Source organism: Meriones unguiculatus (genome assembly GCF_030254825.1).
Source record: "Meriones unguiculatus strain TT.TT164.6M chromosome 13 unlocalized genomic scaffold, Bangor_MerUng_6.1 Chr13_unordered_Scaffold_33, whole genome shotgun sequence".
Taxonomy (NCBI): Eukaryota; Metazoa; Chordata; class Mammalia; order Rodentia; family Muridae; genus Meriones; species Meriones unguiculatus.
In genome coordinates, this window is record NW_026843645.1 from 6,928,256 (window position 1) to 6,954,806 (window position 26,551).

The following is a 26,551-nucleotide window of genomic DNA, read 5'->3' on the forward strand; positions in this document are numbered from 1 at the left end:
TCCTCTATTATGAATCCTTTCATAATGATGAAGATTATACAAATGTGGAATGGTTTCACCATGTTAAAAGCACTCACAGTCTTTCTGTCCATTAGGGTTTCTTTCATGAGTGTGGAGATTATTCTGAAGTCCAAAAGTTTTTTTCACATTGGTTACAGTCAGACATCTTTCCAGTATGTGTTATTTTATGTATTAGGAGATATTATGTGCAAAGGCTTTGCCACATAGTTATATTCATATGGTTTCCCTCCAGAATGTGCTGTTGTCTTAGGAGATGATTGTTACATGCAAAGGCTTTATCACACTAATTACCCTCACAAGGCTTCTCTCCACTGTGTGTCTTTTCCTGTTTTCGGAGACTACTCTGCTGTGTGAAGGCTTTATCACATTGGGTATATTCATAAGTTTTCTTTCCAGTATGTGTTCTTTTATGTCTTATGAGATGACTGTTTTCTGCAAAGGCTTTACCACACTGGTTACATTGATAAGGTTTCTCTCCAGTGTGTGTTCTTTTATGGCTCATGAGATGACTGTTTTTTGCAAAGGCTTTACCACACTGGTTACATTCATAAGGTTTCTCTCCAGTGTGTGTTCTTTTATGGCTTAAGAGAGTACTGTTTTGTGCAAAGGCTTTGCCACACTCATTACATTCATAAGGTTTCTCTCCAGTGTGTGTTCTTTTATGGCTTAAGAGAGTACTGTTTTCTGCAAAGGCTTTGCCACACTCATTACATTCATAAGGTTTCTCTCCAGTGTGTGTTCTTTTATGGCTCATGAGATGACTGTTTTCTGCAAAGGCTTTGCCACACTCATTACATTCATAAGGTTTCTCACCAGTGTGTGTTCTTTTATGGCTTATGAGATGACTGTTTTGTGCAAAGGCTTTGCCACACTCATTACATTCATAAGGTTTCTCTCCAGTGTGTGTTCTTTTATGGCTCATGAGATGACTGTTTTCTGCAAAGGCTTTGCCACACTCATTACATTCATAAGGTTTCTCACCAGTGTGTGTTCTTTTATGGCTTATGAGATGACTGTTTTGTGCAAAGGCTTTACCACACTGGTTACATTCATAAGGTTTCTCTCCAGTATGTGTTCTTTTATGCCGTATGAGCTGACTGCTTTTTGCAAAGGCTTTACCACATTGATTACATTTGTAAGGCTTCTCTCCAGTGTGTGTTCTTTTATGCCATATAAGAACAGTGATATAGGGGAAGGTTTTCCCACATAGAGTGCATTTAAAGGGTTTCTCTCCAGTATGACTGCTTTCATGCCTGCAAAGAAAATTGGCACATGTGAAAGATTTACCACAGTCATTTCATTACACTAATAAATATATTTATCTATATGAATTAATTTCATAATTTTGTCTAATGGTAAAGAAGAATCAAATTTTAAAGTTTTATCACTTTATTTACATTCACGGTATTCTCCTTCATTACGGGTATTTTTGAAGATTCCTGTGATGGTAAGAGAATTTGTTATGTGGATCACTTTTATAGAATCATTTTTCTATAAGAGGTTTTCTACTATATATGAAGAGTATTATAAGAATTCAGAGTTTTACCACAGCAATCCCATTCACAAATTTTTGTACTGTATGAATGATACTTCATTTACAAAGTGAGCCAGGACAAGCAGAAGTTCCAAATTCCTAGTATTCATAGGTATTTTCAGCAATATGAGTTTGCTGATAAATTCTCAGTGAAGTTGCAAAACCAATTAACAGTAACCATTTATCACATTCAGAAAATTTACTCACAGTGGGGACTACTACCAAATCAATTGTTCTTGGAGAAAAACAGGGACACTGCTTCTTTCAATATCCCTATGCTCATGTGTCTTAGAATCATTTTGACATATGATATACCAGTTTAATTTACAAAAATAATAAAGATTCCCACATTGAATTAACACAGTTCGTTTTTTGTTCATCATAGACATGTCATATAGGGATTAAGGTTTCTCCACAACAAAATTCTTGATTCTCATAAGCTGCTCCTTTCACTAAACTTTACAATGTTACTGCACGAAAATGAGTAACACTGGTTCTACTATAAATTTTTTGCTTATTAGAAGGTTTTGGACACATACTGATCACCAATTCAGTGTGTATACCTCTTACAATATCTGAGTAGATAGAATGAGACTAAACAGATTGGCAGTTCAAGTCAGTAGCTGTAATGTCCATATGATTCAAATGGTATTTTTGTTACAATATTATTTTTTTTCTTCTATCTTAGGGGAGTGCCTTGTAAACACAAATCAGATACCTGACATTGAAGTACATGGAATTATGAGATTTTAATGATCATCAGTACGCATAAAGCAGTGCTGTTTTTACACTGTTGCTTTTCTTTAAAACTTCCAGGACACAGCCATGTGTGCTGGTACATGCCTTCAATCCCAGCACTTGTGGAGGCAGAAGCAGGCAGATCTGTGTGATTTTGAGGTCAGGCTGGTCTAACAAGCAAGTCTAAGAAAGTCACAGATACCCAGAAAAAAAATCTTTTTCAAAAACAGAAAATACAAAGCAGCCAATAAACAAACAAACAAAAAACACCAAACTTCCAGGACACATTAAAATTTAAGATTTATATCTGTATCAACATGAACTTAAAGTTACCTTTTATTACTTGTAGAACTTTGAAAATGTTCTTCAATATTATGGTCATCCCAATTTTAGCCTAAAATATAGTACGAGAAAATATATATTATTGGAAATATCATGTTATTATTAAGGTAAACTTAACTCACTATCTTCTGTGACCCTTAGAACCATGCCTGATTTATTTACCACATTCCTCCTCATTCTCAATCGGAATTACAGAAGAGGATCAATAACAAAGTAAGATTTGTCTCTTTATTTTAAAAGTGAAAGAAAAATTGCAGTCTTACCTATAGCAGTGAGGTTTTCACAGGTCTCTAGCATCACATCTTTGTAGAGTTGCTTCTGGGAAGGTTCCAGCAAGGCCCACTCTTCTTGGCTGAATTTCACATGCACGTCATTGAAGGTCACGGAATTCTAAAATATGCCATACATTTGTACAACAGAAACAGTGGCAACAATATAAATTTATACTTCATTGCCAATATAATCATATAATTCTAGTGCTTCTTTAATTTATTTTCTGACACAGAAGTGCGAATGTTATACAGTTGGGTGCTGCGCGTGATGTGAAGTAGGGGAGATGAAAACGCCTAAAGGTTAGATTGAAAAAAAAAAAAAAACAAAGGCGTGCTTCAAAAACCTGTGTTTCATCAGTTTGTAAGACATGAATATAAAGTAGCCATTAGTTGGGTTCTTGAGCAATCTATGAATCATCTTCAGTTACTTGGGTGAGTAGGTCAGCACCCTGTCATGAGACAGGTGGAAGGACAAAACACAGTCATGATATTTTATATAGCAACAAATGAGATGTGTTGATCAGGGGACACTGAACAGATGGGTAACATTAGTCAAAAGACAACATGGTACTGAATATTATGTTTTGACCAGGGCTCAGGGATGTGGCATATTAGTATGTGAAGAGGGGGGCTCATATATTTGTGGAAGGGAAAGTGGACTACAGTGAATACATGGATAAAAATAATGTGAGTGGCAAGCAACCACAATCATAGCCAATAACATCATATTTCTTTGTGACCAGACAAAAGAAAAGGAATAGAACACATAATTATTCTTTGATCACTGTTTTGTATATCCTCCTTACTTAATAATTTAGTCTATAGATTAAAAATAAAGATTAAAACTTTTCCATTAAAAAAAGAAGTGTTAATGTTATCACTAAGTCATTTTAGAAGAAAACGGAATAACAAGTTTTAACTGTATAATATCTGAACTTTTTGAAGAGGATATAGCTTTGGAATAGACATGGCAATTAATGTGGACAAAGACAGAGAGAAGAGTGTGAAATAGAGAGACAGACACATAGAGACAGAGACACACAGAGAGAGAAATTAACAGATGAACAATACTAAGTACAGATCAGAGAAATTTATTAACAGTTACTAACTACAAAAAAATGGTGGACAAGCTGGGTGTATTCTGTCATGCCTTCAATTCCATCACTCAGGAGGCAGACACAGGTGTACCTTATTGAACTGGATGTCAGCATTATCTCTTCAAAGAGTTCTAGGACAGCCAGACCTATATAGTAAGACAGAGCCTCCCCTAAAAGTCAATCAAACAAACACAAAATATTGAAAGAACTCAGATGTCTTTACTGAAGCTTCTACAAGGAATTATACATTCACTCCTGTTGTATATTTATTTTCCAGAAATCCGCAGTGCCCCAGCTTAAACTGTAACTTCAATGATATCTTACTAAAAGGGAATGCATGTTTAAACAGGTAAAAATAGAAGACAAAAATATTAGCGGTGTAAATGATGATCATAAATGAGCAACATAAGATAGGAGAAATGGCTCAGCAGTGAGGAGCTCTTATTGCTCTTGCATATAATTGGGCTCAATTGTTAGTGTTTACCTGGGACCCACTACTTTCAATTGCTATAAGTTCATGAATTCTGAAGACATCTTCAGACTACTGTGAGGATTAGGCACACAAGAGGTGCATATTCATGCATACAATCAAAATACTTATATTCAGTAAAAACTAAAAATAGATCCCAGATGGCTGGGGTGATTGTACACTGTGTCTGATAATCTGGGGAGCAGAGACTGCACAGTGACCAATAGTTGGATCTGTGGTCCCCCAAACACCACTGACTGTGTTTCCAAGGTAAGAAGAAAACCAATAATGAGGGAAACAATTGGGTCCAACCTCAGAGTGCCCAGCAAATCTCTGTGAAAATTCCTTGGATGTTGCAGCAGGAATAAGTTTTTCAAGCAAAGGGACCCAAGAAGCAAGCAGGAGTAACTATTCTAATATCTAATAAAACAGACTTTCAACCAAAATTAATTGAAAGGGATGAGGAAAAGGGAATCCAAGATGGCATTGCCAGGAGGACCAGGATAGGAACAAGACAGCAATGTTGGTACAGCAACTAAAAGACTAAACTCTGGGTCCTAAAAGAACAGCAATCGCGTTTCCCAGGTGAGAGGAAACTCAGTGGTGTGGGGATCACTCAGTTCCACTCTCAGGTCACTCAGTGAGAACCCGGAAAATATCTCAGGTGCAGGATGCACCTGTGTGTCCTGATCACCTTCCCAGGCAAAACTGTGTGCTCCTGGGCACCAGAGACTGGGAGCCCCAGTCTCAAAAAAAAAAAAAAAAGAACAGGGAAGAAGAAAGTTGGACTGACCTCAGGTCACCCAGTCTATCCCTGGAAAAGGTCCTGCAGGCTGGTGGGTGCACAGCTGCCAGCCTTGAGTGGGCCTCCAGTTGCGAGACCTGCATGCCCTACTCTCCATCACAGACAGAACTCTGTGCCCCAGGACACTAGAGGATGGGTTTCCCTGTCTGGAGAAAACCCCACAGGCAGGGAAAGAGCAGGTCCCAGCTTAGAGCACTCAGCCAACTCCCCCCACACACACACTACCACCACCACACATGGGAACATTCTTGGAAATGTTTTCAGGTTCTTTCCCAGTCACCAGCTTGGTAGCCATCTGGCAAGTGCCTACCCATTCTACACACCATGTCAAACATCACAGACTAGGTCTTCATGTTGGGAGAAAACCCAAAGGTGGGAAAAACATCTGACCCTACCTCAGGACACCTAGCTCTGGAGAAGTTTCTGGTTATTCACAGGCTCCAGACTCTAGCCTCCTGCTGCACATGTGAGAGCAGTGATCAGCTGCCACGGGCTACTGCTTCAGTACTGGGGCACAGAGCTCTAACCTCAGACCAACAGAAGCCTGGGATCCCCAAGATCAACCCCCAGATACTGCTCTAAGGGACAACCAGTTATCCCTAACTAAGCTGACCAAACCATGGGGTACCCAGGTTACAGCTACAGCTTACTAAATTTACAGCAAGAAAGCCAGAAGCAGGACAGCTGTCTCCAGGACTTCTCTGGGTGAGAGAAGAGCCCCCTTGACTAACAAAGACCACAATTACTGCTCAGGTCTCTATGCCTGTGGTGAGTTTTGGCAATTCCTGAGAAATACCTGCTATTCAGTGACAGTACCTCAAAAGCTGAGGAGCCCTCCTTCAGGAAAAATCATCTTCCTGCCAAGGGGATTATCCCCACCACAGGATTCCAGGAAGCGCCAGAAACTAACACCCAACACCTAAAATAGCCAAATGGGTAGAGGCAAGTGTAAAAAGCTCAAAAAGACAGAGCAGTATGGCATCTCCAGAACCCAGTTATTCAGGGGCAAGCAGCCCTGGACACACCATGGTAAATGAAATTCAAGAAGATGACCTTACATCTGTGCTTATGAACAGGATAATAGCGGAAAAAAATAAACTACATAAAGATCTAGATGAAGATAAAGTCAAACAGATTATTGCCTTTTGCAAAGAAATGGAGGAAGATAAAGTCAAACAGATTATGGACATCCTTAAAGAAATACAGGAAGTTGCAGCCAATTCATTTGTGGCTTTTAGAGAGGAAATACTTAAATCACTAAAAGATATTAAAGAAACAGAGGATTGTTTGAACAAACAGCTGAAGGAATTGAAGGAAAATACGGTCAGAGAAGTGAAGGAAATCAATAAATGGCTCAAGATCTGATAAGAGAATTGGAAAAAATTAAAGAAAACACAAGTGGAGGAAACTGTGGAGAGAAAGAACTTAGGGAGGAAAAGAGGAACTACAGAAGTAAGCATAAGCAATAGACTACGAGAGATGGAAGAAAGAATCTTAGGTGTGGAAGACACAATGGAAGAAATAGATGTAGCTATCAAAGAAAATGTTAAATCTAAAAAATTCCTGACACAGACCATCCAAGAAATCCAAGACAACATGAAAAGCAAAACCTAAAAGTAATAGGAATCAAGGAAAAAGAAGATTCCCTCCTCCAAGGCCCAGAAAATATTTTCTACAAAATCATAGAAGAAAATTTCTCCAACTTAAAAGAGAGGTCTACAAGAATACAAGAGGCCTAAAGAACACCCAATAAATTAGACCAGAATAGAAAATCCTCCCACCACATAATAAACAGTAAGTATACAGAACAAAGAAAAAATACTAAAAGCTGCAAAGGAAAAAGGCCAAGTAACATATAATGGCAAACCAATCATTATCACACCTGACTTTTCATCAGAGACTATGAAAGCCAGAAGGGCCTGAACAGATATCATGCAGACCCTAAGAGAACACAGATGACCACCCAGGCTACTATACCCAGCAAAATTCTCAGTCATCATAGATGGAGCAAACAAGATATTTAATGACAAAAACAAATTTAAACAATACCTACCCACAAATCCAGAGGTACAGAAGCTCCTAGAAGGAAAACTAACTACAACCCAGGAAAGCTAACTACATTCAGGAAAACACAGGAAAGAAATAATGTCACTACAGCAAAACTAAAAGTAACCAAGCACACAAACACACTACCACAAGCAACATCAAAATAAAAGGAGCTAACAGCCACTGGTCATTAATTTCCCTCAACATCAATGGACTTAACACTCCAATAAAGACACAGACTAACAGAATGGATATGTAAACAAGACCCAACAATCTGTTGCATACAAGAAACACATCTAAGTCAAAAAGATAGACATTACCTGAGAGTAAAAAGGTGGAAGGTTCCAAGCAAATGGACCCAAGAAACATGCAGGAGTAGCCATTTTAATATCTAATAAAGTAGATTTTCAATCAAAATTAATCAAAAGACATGAGGAAGGTCATTTCATACTCATCAAAGGAAAATTCCGCCAAGAAGAAATCATAATTCTGAACATCTATGCTCCAAATACAAAGGTACCCACATTTGTAAAAGAAACATTAATAAAACCTAAACCGCACACAAATCCCCACACATTACTACTGGAAAACTTCAACACCCTACTCTCAACAAAGGACAGGTAAACAACAGAAATTAAACAAAGAAACAATATCTCTAATAGAGGTCATATATCAAATGGACCTAACAGATATCTACAGAATCTTATACCCAAAGACAAAAGAATTTACCTTCTTCTCAGCACCTCATGGAACCTTCTCCAAAATAAACCATATCGTTGGTCACAAAGTGAGTTTCAACAGATATAAGAAGATTGAAATAATGCCTTGTATCCTATCTAATTACCATGGACTAAAGCTGGACCTCAACAACAACAGAAATAGCAAAAAGCCTACACTCACATGGAAACTGAACAACTCACTACTAAATGACAGCTGGGTCAGGGAAGAAATAAAGAAAGAAATTCAAGTCTTCCTAGAATACAATGGAAATGAAGACACGACACAACCAAACTTATGGGAGAAAATGAAAGCAGTGCTAGAAGGAATGTTCATAGCACTAAGTGCCTTCAAGAAGAAATTTGTAACATCTCACACAATCAACTTAATAGCTCATCTAAAGGCCCTAGAAGAAAAGAATCAGAAACACCAAAAAAGAATAGACACCTGGAAATAATCAAACTCAAGACTAAAATCAATAAATTAGAAACAAATAAAACAATTCAAAGAATCAATGAAACCAAGACCTGGTTCTTTGAGAAAATTAACAAGATAGACAAACCCTTAGCCAAACTAACTAAAAGCAGAGAGAGATTATCCAAATTAACAAAATCAGAAATGAAAACGGGACAAAACAAAAGACACTAAGGAAATCCAAACAATCGTTAGGACTTACTTCAAAAGTTTATATGCCAAAAAATTTGAAAATCTAAATGAAATGGACAATTTTCTTAATCAATTACACTTACCAAAGCTGAATCAAAAGCAGGTAAATCAATAAAATAGTCCTTTATCCACTAAGGAAATAGCATTCCTCAAAAGACTGCAATCCACAAAAAGCTCAGGACCAGATGGTTTCAGTGCAGAATTCTACCACTCCTTCAAAGAAGAGGTAACTCCAGCTATCTTCCATTTATTCCACAAAATAGGAATAGAAGGAACTACGAAACTCATTCATTGAAGCCACAGTCACCTTGTAACCTAAACCTCACAAAGACCCAACAAAGAAAGAGAATTTCAGGCCAATCTCCCTTATGAACATTGATGCAAAAATACTCAACAAAATACTTTGCAAACCCAATACAAGAACACATCAAATATATCATCCACTATAACCATGTAGGCTTCATGCCAGGTATGCAGGGGTGGTTCACTATACAAATATCCATCAATGTGATCCACAATATTAAAAAATTGAAAGAAAAAAAAAAACATGATAATCTCCTTAGATGCTGAAAAAGCATTGAAAAAATCAAGCATCCATTCATGTTTAAACTATTGGAGAGATCAGGGATACAAGGCACACACCTAAACATAGTAAAAGCAATATACAGCAAGCCTGTAGCCAACATCAAGTAAACAGAGAGAAACTTAAAGCAATCCCACTGAATTCAGGGACAAGGCAAGGCTGCTCACTCTCTCCATATCTCTTCAACATAGTTCTGGAAGTCCGTGCTAGAACAAGAAGAAAATTAAAGGAGACCAAAAGGATACAAATTGGAAAGGAAGAAGTCAAAGTATCACTATTTGCAGATTATATGATAGTATACCTGAGTAACTCCAAAACTTCTACCAGGGACATGCTACAGATGATAAACACCATCAGCAAAGTGGCTGGATACAAAATTAACTCAAAATAATCAGTAGCCCTCCTGTATACAAAAGATAAAAGGGCTGAGAAAGAAATTAGGGAAAGAACACCCTTCAAAATAGCCACAAAGGACATAAAGTACCTTGGTGTGACCATATCCAAGCAAGTCAAAGACTTGCATGAAAAAAACTTCAAGTCTCTGAAGAAAGAATTAGAAGAAGATAGCAGAACATGGAACTATCTCTGATACTCATGGCTTAGCGGGTTAACATAGTAATAATGGACATCTTACCAAAAGCAATCTACAGGTTCAATGAAATTTCCATCAAAATACCAACAGAATATTTTACAAACCTTGATAGAAGATTTCTCAACTTCATATGGGATGCTATGAAAGCAGTCCGAAGAGGAGTTTGAATACCAACAAAGGCCATCATAAGCTATTGGAGACATCCCATACAAGCAACTTAATGGCATACCTGAAAGACCTAAGAAAAAAAGAAACAGACACACCCAGCAAGAGTAGACCACTAGGAAAAACCAAACTCAGGGCTGATATCAATAAATTAGAAACAAAGATAATAATTCAAAGAATCAACGAAACCAAGAGCTAGTTCTTTGAGAAAATAAAAAACACAGAAAATTCTTAGCCAAAGTAAGTAAATGGCAGAAAGACACTATCCAAATCAACAAAGTCTGAAATAAAAAGATATAATAGACAGTGAGAAAATCCAAAGAACCATTAACTTTTATGTCAAAAGCCTATATGCCCCAAAATTTGAAAATCCAAATGAAATATACAATTCTCTTTAAATTCCACTTACCAAAGTTGACTCAACATCAGGTAAAGATAATAAATAGTCTTATAGTGCCTAAGGCAATAGAGGCAGCCATCAAAATACTCCCAACCAAAAGAATCCAAGGGCCAGATGATTTCAGAGCAGAATTCTACAAGACCTTCAAAGAAGAGCGAATACTGATATTCTCCAAATTATTTCGCAAAATAGAAATGGATGCAACATGACCAAATTCCTTTAGTGAGACCACAGTCACCTTGATAAATTCTCAAAGATCCCCAAAAAGAAAGACCAATCTCTTTTATGAACAATGATGTAAAAATACTCAATAAAATACTTGCAAACCAAATCCAAGAACATATCAAAGATATCATCCACCATGACCAAGTAGGCTTCATCCCAGGCATGCAAGGGTGGTTAAGTATATGGAATCCATCAATGTAATCCACCGTATAAACAAATTGAAAAAAAGACCATTTTCATAGATGCTGAAAAAGCATTTGACAATATCCAACAGTTATTCTTGTTTAAAGTCTTGGAGAGACCAGGGACAAGGCACATATCTAAAAATAGTAAAGATAGTATACAGAATATATACAGAATAGTATATAGCTAACATCAAACTAAATGAAAAGAATGTTTAAGTCAATTCCACTGGACTTGGGGACAAGACAAGGCTACACACTCTCTCCAAATCTCTTCAATACAGTACTCAAAGACCTATCTAGGGCAATAAGACAACTAAAGGAGATTAAGGGGATACAAATTGATAAGGAAGAAGTCAAAGTATCTCTATTCACAGATGATATGACAGTATACAAAAATGAGCCCAAAATTCTACTGTAGGGAACTCCTACAGTTGAAAAACACTTCAGCAAAGTGGGTGGATATAAAGTTCACTTAAAAAAAAACTCAAAAAATACACTCCTGTATACAAAAGCCAAATGGACTGAAAAAAATTAGGAAAATAACACCCTTCACAATAGCCAGTAAAAAAACAAAACAAACAAAAAAAAACAACAACAACCAAAAAAACATAATGTATTTTGGTGTTATCCTCAACAAGCCAGTAAAAAACCTATATGAACAACAACAACAACAAAAAAAAAACCCAAAAACTTCAAGCCTCTGAAGAAAGAAATTGAAAAAGATACCAGAAGATAAAAATATCTCTCATGCTCATGGATCAGTAGGATCAACATAGTAAAAATTGCCATCGTAACAAAAACAATCTACAGATTCAATGATATTCCCATCAAAATATCAACATAATTCATTAAAGAACTTGAAAGAACAATTCTCAGCTTCATATGGAAAAATAAAAAAGCCAGAATAGCTAAAACAATCCTGTACAATAGGGGATCTTCAGTAGGTATCACCATTCTTCATCTCAAGGTCTATTATATATCAATAGTAATAAAAACTGCATGGTACTATAATAAAAACAATCAGTGGATCAATGGAATTGAAGTGAAGACCCGTAAATAAACCCACACACCTATGTCCACTTGATTTTTGACAAAGAAGCCAAAACCATGCAATGGAAAAAGGACAGCATCTTCAACAAACAGTGCTGGTCTAACCTGAAGTTTACATGTGGAAACATGAAAATAGATCCATATTTATCACCCTGCACTAAACTGCAGTCCAAGTTGTTCAAAGACCTCAACATAAAACCAGATACACTAAATCTGTTAGAAAAAAAAAGTGGGAAAGATTCTCGATCTCATTGGCATAGAAAGTAACTTCCTCAACAGAACACCAAGAGCACTTACTCTAAGATCAAGAATTAATGAATAGGATCTCATGAAACAAAAATCTATGAAGCAAAGAACACTGTCAATAGAACAAAATGACTGCCTACAGCCTGAGAAAAGATCTTCACCAACCCTATATACAACAGAAAGAGCTAATAAACAATATATATAAAGAGCTCAAGAAATTAAACTCCAACAATCCAAATAATCCAATTTAAAACTGGGGTACAGAACTAAACAGAGATTTATCCACAGAGGAATATCAAAATGGTGGACATTAAATGCTCAATATCTATAGCCATTATGGAAATGCAAATGACATTCCATCTTAAACCCATCATGGTTAATGTTAAAACCTGAAGTGACAGCAAGCTAGCAAGAATGTGGAGAAAGAGTAACACTCCTCCATTGCTGGTGGGAGTGCAAACTTATACCACCGCTTTAGAAATCAATCTGATGCTTTCTCAGACAATTGGAAATAGTTTTACTTCAAGACCCAGCTATACCATTCCTGGGCATATATAAAAAAGATGCTCCACCATTCAACAAAGATATTTGCTCAACTATGTTCATAGCATCTATATTCATAATAGTCAGAATAGGGAAACAAACTACATGTCTCTCAAACAAACCATTGTTTTACAGAAATTGTGGTACATTTACACAATGGAATGCTACTTGGGTATTTAAAACAAAAAGGAAACCATGAAATTTTCAGGCAAGTGGATGGAACTAGGAATTATCATCCTAAGCGAGTTATTCCAAAACCAGAAAGACATGCATGATATATACTCATTTGTAAGTGTATAATAGCCATAATACAGGATAAACATACTACAAGCCACAGGCCTAAAGGAGCTAAATAAAAAGAGGACCCTATGGAGGATGGTCAATTCTTATTCAAAAGGGCAAATAGAATTGACATCAGAAGTGACTGAGGAGAGGGAAGAGGATGAGAGCCTAACATACATATTCTCTGAAAGACTCTACCCAGCAGGGGATCGAAGCAGATGTTAAGACTCACAGCCAAACTTTGGGCAGAGCACAGGGAGTCATAGGAAAGACTGGGAGGATAGAAAGACCCAAAGCTGACAGGAGGTCCATAAGAAGACCAACAAGTCCAATGAATCTGGGCCCAGGGGACCTGCAGAGACTGATGCACCAACCAAAGACAATTCATGAAGAGGACCCAGACCCCTGCTCAGATGTAGCTGATAGGCAGCTCAGTCTCCATGTGGGATCCATAGTAAGAGGATCCCACGTCTCTCACATGGACTCTGTTACCTGCTCTTTAATCACTTCCCCGTGGTGGAGCGGGCATTGCATGTCACAAAGGAAGAGGATACAGGCAGTCCTAGTGAGAATTGATAGGAGGGCTCCTACCATCTGAGAAGTAGAAAATTAGATAAGGGGGAAAGAGGAAAGGAGGGTAAGGCCAGCAAGAGACAAGGGAGGGGTTTCAACTGGGATGTTAAGCAGATAAATTATTTTTAAATGCTATTTATTTATTTATTACAATTTATTCACTTTGTATCCCTACTGTAACTCCCAGTCCCATCCACCCTCCTTCTTCCCTCCCATGCCCTTTTTCTAGTCTCCTGATAGGGGAGGAATTCTTCCCCTTCTGTCTGATCCTAGCTTATCATGTCTCATCAAGGATGGCAGCATCATTTTCCTCTTTGGCCTCACAAGGCTGCACCCTCCAGGAGGAGGTGATCAAAGAGCCAAGTTCATGTCAGAGAATAAATTATTAAGAAACAAATTTAAATTAAAAATGAATTAAATGTGAATAAATAAATAAATAAAGTTAAAAAGAACCAAACAGAACAAGTAGGAAGGTTGTCATACACCTGACCCTACATTCCAGGCTCAGCGGCCAATGATGATGATGTTCATGCCAGGCATGTTGGACTAAATTTAAGCCAAATACTCGACTGCAGTTAGACTTGTAAGTTCAAAACCTGCCTGGTCTACATACCAACTTTCAGGACAGCCACAGCTACATAGAAACTTTTTCTTCAATGTCAAAACAGAAACATTATCTTCTCTGGGAGCTATTTTGATTCAATCAAATATGTTCTGACCAAATTCACTGTAGAATTATTGTCATCCCATAATGAAAATGTAGTCTAATTTCAATGATCCTAAAATTCTGCAATAGCTCATACACTGTCCAAATGTCCAAAGTCTCTACTGACACAGAAGAAAAATCTCTTGGGTGCCACATCTTGTAACATCAGAAACAAGTTACATCATTCCAACATAGATGCACAGAATACCCATTTTCATTCCAGTATATAGTGATGGGAGACTGGACCAAGGAAAAAAAAGATCAGCAAGGAAAACAACAAATCCTGTTGCTGATTCAAAAGGCTTAGATGGTCCTATCCCTGCAATTTATCATACATCTCTGTTTGGTTACTTCCACTTCCTAAAGGCAGCACTATATTAGATGTGTCTCATAACTTAGGTATCTGAACATCTTGTAGTGTCAAGGTACAACTTGACCCTGCTTCATGCAATGAACCTTTACAGCATCTTCGCTGGGGATCTGATTCTGCCAAACACAGATGGCTGGCACAGTGCTGAACAGAAACCACAAAGAAAGCATCCATTACCTTAAATTTTGAATCTTTCTTGTTTCCAGAACCAGCACAACATGGGTGAGCCTGTCAAGTTGGATTCTAAATTGGGATGGACGTTGTCACACTTTGACCACATTTGGAGCAGCTTTTATATGAAGTTCTTTCCTGGCACTAGGAATCACGTTGCCTACTCCTTCCATTAACAGAAGAATTAGCAAGAGGGAGTATTAATCTATGGAAACCATCTTAGGCTTCAGATCCAAAGCTAGGACCTTCTCTTTGATGGCAATAATCTCCTTGAAAATTCCTGTCTCTGTTTCACCACGTTTCTGCCATCTAAAACTACCTACTGTTTTTCTCTACAAACCAAAGACCTTACATTTATTTCTGCTCCACTTGGCTCATTCTTTTACTCTGGCCCTGAACATCTCACTAATAATATCCATTCAACAGATTCAACATTCCATGTAAGAAATCCAGCCCATTATTTTTTAATTCTACTTTACTCAATTTCTCAAGGCATGGGCAGAATAAGCATGATTTGCAGCTAAAATATCACACAAATGACCTCTAGCTTAATTTTCCATGGAGTCTATTTTCCACTGAAATCCTATGACCTGGACTTACTTTGTCTGCATTAATGTCAACACTCTGATCAACTAAGTCCTACCAGAATAGCCGATGAAGCTCTGTATACAGCTTTCTAAAGTTTTTCCCATCTTAAATCCTGATGTTTTCCATATTCCTTAAAAAGTGAATATTCCAAGGTTGTGTCCAGCAGTGAAATCACTCTTTGTATATATATATATATATATATTTGTTCTAATTTGCTACTTTGTTCTGTGACTACATCCCATAACCAAAAGAATCCCAGGTCATAAATGGGATTACTCATTTAGGTTGGTTGTGTCAGATCACAGTCCATCATTTTGGGAGCTTAGCATAGAAAGTCAAGTTTGAATGAAATTAAGGCAAAAGCCATGACAAACGTTTTTGGGTTGGTCTCATACTTAATCACTGTCTCATGCTCAGGTAGTTATCTTACATGGGCCAAGCCCATTTTCTTAGGGTTATTGCATCTCTCAGTGGAAGAGCCTTCCCACATCAATCATCTGTCAACACAATCTCTCACAGATATAGCAGCCAGCTTCTCTGTTGAGGGCATGCCCTTAATTGAGGCTCCCTCAGATGACTGTAGGCTTTGAAATGTTGACAACTGAAGCTAATAAGGACAAAGATACAACAATATATGAAAAAGTAAGAGGGAACAAGTCAGGAGCCTGACACAGAGGACCCATGAAAAGCTCTGCCCTGCAGACTATCAATGTAGATGCTGAGACTTATGGGCAACCTTTGGGCAGAGTGCATGGAATCTTAGGAAAGAAGTGGGAAACAGTAAGATCTGGAGAGGACAGGAACTCCACAAGGAGAGCAACAGAACCAAAATACCTTAGCACAGGGGACTTTCCTGAGACTGATATTCCAACCAAGGACTATGCATGGAGAAAACCTAAGACCCCTGCACAGATGTAGCCCATGGCAGTTCAGTATCCAAGTGGGTTCCATTTGAATAGGAACAGGGACTGTCTCTGACATGAACTGATTGGCCTGCTCTTTAATTACCTCCCCCTGAGGGGGAAGCAGCATTACCAAGCCACAGAAGAAGACAACGCAGCCATTCCTGATAAGACCTAATTGACTAGGATCAGAAAGAAGGAAAAGAAATCCTCCCCTATCAGTGGACTTGGGGAGGGGCATGCATGCAGAAGGTGGGGGAAGGGAGGGATTGGGATGGGAGAAGGGAGAGAATCACAGGGGGGATACAAAGTGAATAAAATGTAATTAATAAAGAAAAAATATAAAAAAACAAAAATATTGTGTTAATTCTATCAGTCACTTAAGTAGTAAAAACCGATACATTGACGATTGCAAGAATTTGAAAACACAGATATACCAAGGAATGAGGAGAGGGAAGCCTTTAAGATCAAGAAGAGAAAAGTAAAACTGTTCCTCTAAATCAAGTCGCCAAATCAACAGAAACTCAAGGAATTATAGCATAATATAATAAATTTTCAGAAGGCAAAAATATGTGAAGGTCTATTCCTTTCAAGAGAAAAAAATAATATAATATAATATAATATAATATAATATAATATAATATAATATAATATATATAAACAAATCACACAATATACACAGCACCCCTGTCAAAAGGAAACACAAAGATAGGCCTATAAATATAACATATTCCTATAAGCAAATACAATAGGATTATAGTCAAAATCAAAATCAAAGACATCACTGGCCATTACTCAACTTGTGCAATCTGGTTATTTCCTTTGGCAACAATAAAAAATGTATTGGAGGTGGAGGGCTATTCCAATTGAAGAGATTCCATTAAAGCATACAAATGTTTCAACATTAGAATAAAATAATTTTGACTACTAAATTATCTCATACTCTTATGATAAAGAAAGTGATATCTGTTATGATCATTTGGGAACCATATTATTTTCTGTGATTGATGATTGGATGTATGTCTGCAGAAGTGTCAGAAAATGTAAACGTTTAAATGTCAAGTAGAAGAAAGCAGATTTTTATAGAAACAGTGTGCTTGTATTATATACTTAAACACCTCCTTTTGCACCAATTGCTGTAATGACCAATATCATCTTCATCATCTTCATGATGTTTGTTTGTTTAAAGATTTTTTTTTGTGTATGCTTTCAGCTATGTTTGTATATTCAGGATGTGCTGTGGTATGTGATATGAATAAATTCCATAAGGAAATCCAGGCAAAACATAATCACACTATTGGAGGAAACCAATAAATTCCTTAAATAAAGCCAACAAACATTTGAGGGATGTGAGGCTTTGCTGGATTAGGGTAAATTCTGACATCTTTGGATAGCCATTTATTTGCACTCAGTCTATGAAGGTGAATTCTGTTTTCTCAAGGAAAGGCCTAAAAATCCACTCCCTGATATGTTTGACCCCAGGTCTGGTAAAGAGCCTCAGAGCAGATTATTAGCCAAACCCTTTCCTGATAAGAAAACTGCCCCAACAAGCATCTCTAAATTCCTAGAAATGCATCACCCTGCTTAGGATCTTATTCTTCAGCAGTGACTTTCAACTGTACTCAGAGATTTTCCCCCTACAAATAGGATAATTAAGTACTGTGTTCTCCTTCTTGCAATAGGACCATGATACTGCATGGAAAATGAATATACATTTTCATGCATACATAAGCCAAGTATCCTTGACCCCTAGACCATAGTAAATCAAACATTCATCCTCAAAATCCTTCTCTTTGCCCAAGGTTTATAAATCCCTGACTTCAAATAAACATGCTGGGTGTGAATCTATGTGGTTCGTTGTATGCCACTTGATACCATCAGCCTTCCATCATGGCCCCTGAGAGTCATCATTTATCTCCCTTTGGGCCTGCTCAATGGCCCACTGGGCCTAGGACTCACTGGGTCTGTGTCTCACCAGGCCTGAGTCTTGGTTGCAACCAACCAGGCATGGACTTTCACCTGCACTTCTGAGGTGCTTAGCACAGCAGCTTAACCAAGAATGGTAACACTTTGGTATTGCTATAGGCTAGAACACCTGAATTTCCACTACCACTGGTGATCTCATTCTAGCTGTAACAGTCCATAGAAAATTCTTTTGATACTCCAGCCTAGTGAACATATCAGATTCAGAAGCCAGAAAAATATCAATTGAATTTTTGGCTTTTGAAAATGCTTATTTAAAATGCAAAAAGGTGATTAGACCTTTAAAAGCAAGATCAGCACCAAGAGAGGCATGGATTAGAAATACAATGGATATTTGATCTCAGGTTTATGATACTAACCTGATAGGAGAACTTTCTAAGAATCTAAGAAAAGGAAAGGGGTCCAGCATGGCAGCAAACAGTGTGCAATGTTTCTGAGGGGAACAGGATCTAAAATTCTGAAATTTGTGAATGGAGGGGCTGCTGAAGCCAGAACATCCACATTGAGGTTTCCTGGGTGAGAGGGGAAAATCTGAGAGTTTGGAGAGTTTGTAGCCAGGTCACCCATGGACATCTCCGAGGATTGAGAGTGTCGAATATTCAACCCCTCCTGTACTTCCCCTTGCCCAAGCATGGGTCTCCCTGCTCAGCAGAGGTGGCAGTAGTTGTCCCATGCATATGATGATATACATGAGTGATCCCATAATTTAACCAGAGAACTCCTTCAGCTGATAAACACTTTCAGCAAAAGGGCTGGATACAAAATTAACAAAAATTCTGTAGCCCTCCTATATATGAAAGACAAAAGGGCCAAGAAAGAAATTAGGGTAAAAACAACCTTCAAAATAGCCACTAAAAACATAAAGCACCTTGGTGTGACTCTAACCAAACAACTGAAAGACCTGTTTAAAAAACAATTCCTTCAGAAGTAATTGAAAAAACATATCAGAAGAAGAAAAGAGCTCCCATGTTCATGGATTGGTAGGATTAAAACAATGAAAATGGCCATCCTGCCAAAAGCAATCTACAGATCCAGTACAATTCCCATCACATACCCACACAATTCTTTACAGACCTTTAAAGAAAAAAAAGTCAGTTTCATATAGAAAACAAAAAATCCAGAATTGCTAAAACAATCTGTACAACAACAGATCTTCTGGATCTCAAACTGTTCCACAGAGCAATAATAATAATAAAACTGCATGCTACTAGCATAGGTACATAATGGTGGATCAATGGAATCAAACAGAAGACTCAGAAATAAACCAACACAGCTACGGATACTTTATTTATTTTTTTGACAAAAAAAAAAAAAAAAAACCATACAATGGAAAAATGACAGAATCTTCAATAGATGGTGCTGGTCTAACTGGATATCTACATGTAGAAAATGCAAATAGATCCATATTCATCACCCTGAACCAAATTAAAGCACAAGTGGATCAAAGATCTCAACATAAAACCAGATACACCAAATCTGTTAGAAGAAAAAGTAGGGAAGAGCCTTGAATTCATTGGCACAGGTGACAACTTCCTGAAAAGAACACCAACAGCACAGGCTCTAAAATCAACATTCAATAAATAGGACCTCATGAAACTGAAAATCTTCTGTAAAGCAGAAGACTGTCATCAGATCAAAACAACATCCTACAGACTAGGAAAGTATCTTCTCCAACCCTAAATCTTACAGAGGAATATTGAATGGCAGAGAAACATTTAAAGCAATGCTCAAAGTCCTTAGTCATCAGGGAAATGCAAATCAAAACTACCCTGAGATTTACCTTACACCCATCAGAATGCCTAGGATAAAAAACTCAATTGACAACACATGCTGGTGTGGATGTGGAGAAAGGGGAACCCTCCTCCATTGTTGGTGTGAATATAAACTTGTACAACCACTTTGGAAATCAATCTGGCTCTTTCTCAGACAATTAGGAATAGTGCTTCCTCAAGATCCAGCTATACCACTCCTAGGCATATATCCAAATGATGCTCAAGTACATAACATGGAAATTTGCTCCACCATGTTCAAAGCAGCTTTATTCATAATAGCCAGAAGCTGGAAACAACCCAGATGTCCCTCAGTTCAGGAATGGATACAGATATTGCACATTTACACAATGGAATACTACTTAGTAATTAAAAACAAGGAAATCATGAAATTTGCAGGCCATTGGTGGGATCTAGAAAAGATTATCCTGAGTGAGGTATCCCAGAAGCAGAAGGACACGTATGGTGGATATTAGACATATAATATAGGATAATCATACTGAAACCTGTATAGCTAAGGAAGAAGGAGGACCCTGGGTAAGATAATCAATCCTCACTCAGAAAGGCCAATGGGATGGACATCAGAAGAGGGAGAAAACAGGGAACAGGGCAGGATTCTACCACAGAGAGCCTCTGAAAGACTAAGGAATATGGAGACCACTGGACAAATAAAACTTTGGAAGAAAAAGGATAGATCACCTAAAGAAAATGTCCAAAGAAAAGGAGTAAACTGGCCAAGTGGTATGACCTACCTCCATGTTGTCTCTTCTGCCTTCTACAGACATAAGTGCAAATGATCTTTATGTGCTTGTTAAAGGAGAATTCAAAATCTCAATCTCATATCAGAAAAGCCACCTGGTAAGAAACAGAGGAAAACAGAAAAATAAGGGATGATTCTATTGTCATGAATCTCATAATCTTCAGGCAAGATGTGACTTCTGTACTTACCACAAACTTCAATAATCAAGAAGAATGTGTACAGTGTTTGTGAAAGAATGAAGGGGTGAGAGAAAAAGCCAAAAACATAAGCCTAAAATATAGCCAAGTTTACGTGAAAAGACCTAAGGAAACTCTAGCATGAAAAATGTGCACTGGACCAGAGATAACTTTTATTTTGTAATTAATACAAATTAAATGAACACAGATTTCACAACTGCTACAAGACAAACACAAAGCGACACCTAAACTGTTATATTTCTGACACTCCAGCTACTACTAACCTCCTTTACAGAGAGTCCTTTTACTCTGGAAGTCTCTTGGAAAATGGAGGTGATCATAAAGCTGGGCTATGGCTTTCAGTCCCTCATGTCCCCTTGTGGGTTCAGGCACAGCCCAGCCCTTGCTCACACTCACACACAAAAAATGTTGGAGAATAATTTAGTATCTTTTTCTTGCTGCATGAATTATGTCACAAGATGTGGAATCTGCCCTATCCACTTACCTAAAACCAGGCACACCTGACAAAATTCTGCATCTCAGAAATTCCTTTTGTACCCTCGAATTGAATTTCCCTAAATCACACCATTGTGACTAGTGGTAGTTGAAAGGTAAAAAACAACAACAACAACAAAACGTAATCAAGTATTGCTGAAAGATGACCAACACCACCTCTTTTCTTCTGGTTTCAAATGATTTGTAAAATTTGTTACATAAAACTGTATGTGGAATACAACGTTCATCATTTCTAGAAATGAGACCTTCAGTTTTCCAATTTGTCCACTGCAATACCAATGCCTGTGTGTGCACACTAGGTAGTCAAATTATAAGCACCACAACTTTTTACTGCTCAGGTCACAAAATCCTCACTTCTCTGGTCAATAAACACTCAGGAAGGGTTGAAGGCCAAGGGTCTCTGCCGAGATCACCACATGGAGACCAACAGAACCACAGCCTGAACCACAGTCTGAACCACAGTCCATCTCTTTCAAAGCAGATCAGGCTGGTGAGAGCTCAGCAGCCTTCTCTTCCTGGCCTGGGGAAAATGGCCCCACACTCAGCATGACATGGCCTCTGGTCTCACTCACAGCTCTTTAGAGCTACATCAGAGGAAAATCCCAGAACAAACCCATCAACTACCTCCCACTATTGCTCCTGACTGCTATGCCTGCCCAGAGTTCCTCATTAGCTTGAACAATAAAGCTGAGTCTCAGAAAAGTAGCAGCCCCTCTATCAGTGGATCAAAGGTCAAATGATGCAGATAACAGAGGCATTCTAGCTTTGCCCTAACCCCTATGGGTACACAGAGCCCTAGTTTTGTTCTAAAAGGATGAAAATCCCAATTATTCGATTTTAAAACCTGCTAGCGCAGAAAAGGCAAAGAGAGCACCCATCTGATTTTGCTACTCACCTCACCTCTAAGAGGAAGAAGCTCCAAAAGCTCACCAGTTCAGATGACAGCTCTGGGGGCGATAGGCGAAAGAAACCCAAGGCCAAAGGCTTCTAGCTCAAAGCTCAAAAAGCCCAAAATCTACAAAGATAAAACTCCTTCCACTTTTACACTCTGTCTTAAATACATTTCAGCTGAAAGTTCCACTTACTCCTTAATCCCTGTTAGCTGGTTTCTTGGTTTACCTCTTGACCTAGAATTAACATTAATAAATCCTGTGCACAGAGAGCTTTTGAATTAAAGGCATGTTCTAGGGCTGATGGAACCATACCGTAATGACCTGTTTACAATAAATTGTAAGTTCTTGGAATTAAGGTTTGTATTAGGGCTCACCCACACCAAACAAAGCACAGGTTTTTACAGTTCACAATCTCAGGTATCACACTGGGATCAAATATCCTGCAACATCCTCATCTTCGAAATGTTTTAAAATACAATCTTCCACTTTTCCAGGGCACCTGCTCATCTTCCCAGATACAAGCCATTTATGTTGCACATTCCATTACACACTCAGTGTCCAGTGCAATCACCTCTACCTTATAGTTGGGAAGTCCTTCATCAAAACTTCAGTCAAAGCCAAAGAGTAACAACCATTAAAGAAACAAATGGATGGCCATGGATTTGAGAGCAAGGAGTAGTTAATGAGAGCTCAATGAAAATGAGAAATAAAACAAAAAGGATATGGCTGTACCTAGAAATGTTGGAGTAAAAAGTTTATTATAGATAGACAAGAGAACATAGTCAGACACAGGAAAATCTGGGACAGTTTAGAGTTGACATGACCCTGAGCTATGTGAGACGAGAGGAGAGAGGGAAGTGGAGAGCCAGAACAAAGGTCTAGAAGGATAAATGATAAATGAAAATGACCAGGTAACTAAAATGGTTAGAATACATAAGGAAGGACAGCTGGGAGGAGGGCAGCTCCACTCCTGGGCTAGAGATCTGTGTTTGACACCCATACCTTGTAACAGGTAAGGACTGAGGGATGCTGGGAGGACCTGACAGCAAGGTCTACTTTGCTTTGGTAAGTAGGCTCCTCAACCATTCATCCCAGCATTTGAGACCTAAGAGTACAGAGGAATGAGTAGGTTAAAACAATTCCATTATAATCTTAAAAATTATTTTTAAAAGTTGAAAATGGCCTTATGGTCCAATATTCTTCGAGGACTTCAGGTATATATTAGCACACATCAATTGTTACTCACCTTTTCTCTCTGGTTTTGCAATTTCAAATGGGGAAACATTCCTGTTAGGCAGTACCACAACAGTTTCTCCAGATCTTCTGTATTGTTTTAACTAGTTCAACTATCAAAATTTGCTTTCCAGAAACAATCTCAGCTCTTAATACATAGTCTTGATTTCATTGTGTATGAATCCCCTCAAACATCCAGTTTTCACTTTTACTGACTGTCTGAAATTGATTACCTGACTCATTACCATCTTTCCTCCTCCTCCTCCCTTTTTGTGTAGTAACCAGCTTCAAAGTAGGTCAGTGAACTCAATTCTCACACAAGTCCCATCTTCAAAAAAAAAAAAAAAAACAAACAAACAAACAAAAAAAAAAAAACAGGAAAACCATGGCTGTCAGTGGACACTCATTCACTGGTCTCTTTTACTTCACAGAGACCAGTCAGGGCCCACCTGAAAAGACTTGCAAGACTGTGTTCTAGGCACTGGGCAGTAGAGGTAGCATTCAGTGTTGAAATAAAGTGTAAACTATATAACAAGTGAAAAGCTGATCTACAGGAGACATTGCTTTAAACAAAACAAATATCAAAGTACTAGAGAAAAGGAATGAAATTCTTAATGACTGGGGATTATCAGAGAATATTAACTAATAAGAGACTAGGAAAATGATGCATCAACAAAAAATTTAATAATACCAACAACTGACTTTTCTAAGTATTTATTTATTTATTATTATGTATACAATGTTCTACACGCATGCACACCTGTACACTGAAAGAGGGCACCATATCTCATTATAGATGGTTGTGAGCCACCATGTGCTTGGTGAGAATTGAACTCATGACTTCTGGAAGAGCAGCCAGTGCTCTTAAGCTCTTAGTTGAAAAAAACACATAGGCATACAGACTTTGAAAAACACAGGCCATTCTGTGGTAGAGGGAAAGCCATTAATAAGATACTGTTTAATGTTGCCCCTGTGTCCAATATTAGCTGCTGAGACTGGTAACCTGACAGACATAGCTTTATCCACTAGCCTGTGTCTCAAATTTGAACTGACAGAAGTATGTCAATGAGGAATGTACATACAGGCATAGGACAGTCCCTTAATTTGAAATTCAATATTCACTGGATCAAGCTACCTGACCCAAATTGTACACCCACCAATCTGGTATGTTTTCATTCACATTCATGAATTAATAAATACACGTTGGAAAATTACAAATTAGAAACCTCATCCTGCCACATTTCTAGATAATCCTCGTGAGCAAACATGTATCCCGGGATCCTAATCTCTAACAGGCCTGGTTAGCATACTACTTCTCTGTGGAGTGTTTTACAGGCAGTCTTCCCTCATCTAAATTCTAACTGGTGTCACTCATTTCTAAGCAATAGTAAATACTTTACATCATCAGTTCTAATCTTCTATATCACAGCTTAATATTGGAGTGCTCTCTGACACAGGACATACCATTTACAACCCCCACAAAATCCAAATGCATCATTAGAATTGAGAGAACCAGACCTGGCACCTCCAAAGGTAACCATGAATTAGGCCTAAAAATGGTTACCTAAAGGTCACCAAACTAGTGGCCCCTCCACAAGGTCACCACAAACTAGGTTATGGGTCACCAATTCCAGAAATAAGGTCATAAGATTCCCTACCCAAGGAACAGTCTGAGGATAACTACAAGAATGTGAAAGTATCTTATCTCAAGTTAGGATATTTGTGCTGAGCAGCCCACCAACCTTGTATTAGAACATTCCATGGCACAGAAATTAACTAACATTCCTGAGACCTATAGCTACCTCACTCAGTGTTAGTTATGTTAGCTAGCCAATCACTTTGTAAAATGTTTGCCCTCACTGAATGTCACCCAATCCTGTAACTGTTAAACTGGAACTTCCTGTTCCTTCTTCAGACTCCAATCAAAACCCTGCCATGCAACTTCTCAGGGCTTTCCTCTCTGGTCTGCTGTGTTGGTGATCATGGAGGGACTGGGGTTAAGCCCCTATAAAGCTCTCTGCTCTTGCATATGTCATCCAGCTCCTGATGATCTTTGGGGACCCTAAGATCTGGGCATAACATTTGGGTGCTCATACAGGATTCCCAAGAGCCCCAAGCACCACTGGCACATGAAGCTGAACACCAGCCTGTTAAGTGAGCACTCTGCCCATGTCTGTTTGTCTTCATCTGCCTCTGTGTTTCCGTACTTTCTGTTTTCAAGCCTTGAAGCAAAATCTGTAAGCTATGTGGTCAGAAAGGTTAAAGCTGATGCTCTGGAGAGCTGTGAGCCACACGGGGCCTGGAAGACAGTCCATATCCCCCTTGAAGGGGCGCATCTGTAAAGAGAGTTGAACACCCAGTTTTCTGTGATCTCTGGATCTCAGAGGGCATGAATGTGCCCCTATCTGTAAAGGGTGGTAGATAACTCAGTTTTCTGTGATCTCTGGATCATTGGATAAGGACAAGGCAGCTAGCTCCTGCAGCACAGATTTGCTGATTTCCTACTTTCATTTTTTCCACTGCAGGAGTGGTGGGATCTGTTGTCTGGCTCTGTGTATTTTTCTACTGCACAAGCAGTGGGATCTGGCTGTTTTGTCTTTTTGTTTGACTGTCTTGTCTGTCACTGTCTGGTTTTTGTTATTGGGCCTGACTGAGGACATGGGACAGAATCCTTCTATCTCCCTAAATTCTATTATTTCCCATTTCAAGGAGCCTTGAGCCATGCTCCAAAGGCTAAGTGACAGTGGTAAGGAGGTGCCAAGGGATGTATGTGGTATGCAGAGCCCCAGGCTTGGCACCTCTGCCACTGGTCTCTGGTCTCTGGTCTGGCATAGCTTGGCTACTGCTCTGGGTCTCAGATCTGGTAAAGATCAACAGATACTGGAGTTGCTACTCCAGTCTCTGGTCTGGCTGAATGCTTGCCATTCCAAACT

General features: G+C 38.4%; 1 protein-coding gene across 1 annotated transcript in view; it reads right to left on the reverse strand.

The window, feature by feature from the left end:
- Window positions 1-403: 403 nt before the first annotated feature.
- LOC132650829 (zinc finger protein ZFP2-like) overlaps window positions 404-26,551 on the reverse strand; it is a gene marked incomplete at both ends in the record, with an annotated part of 49,009 nt that continues 22,861 nt past the window's right edge. The window contains one exon of the mRNA XM_060376141.1: window positions 404-1,202. Coding sequence (XP_060232124.1) covers window positions 404-1,202 — 799 coding nt within the window. The remainder of the gene's footprint in view (window positions 1,203-26,551) is intronic.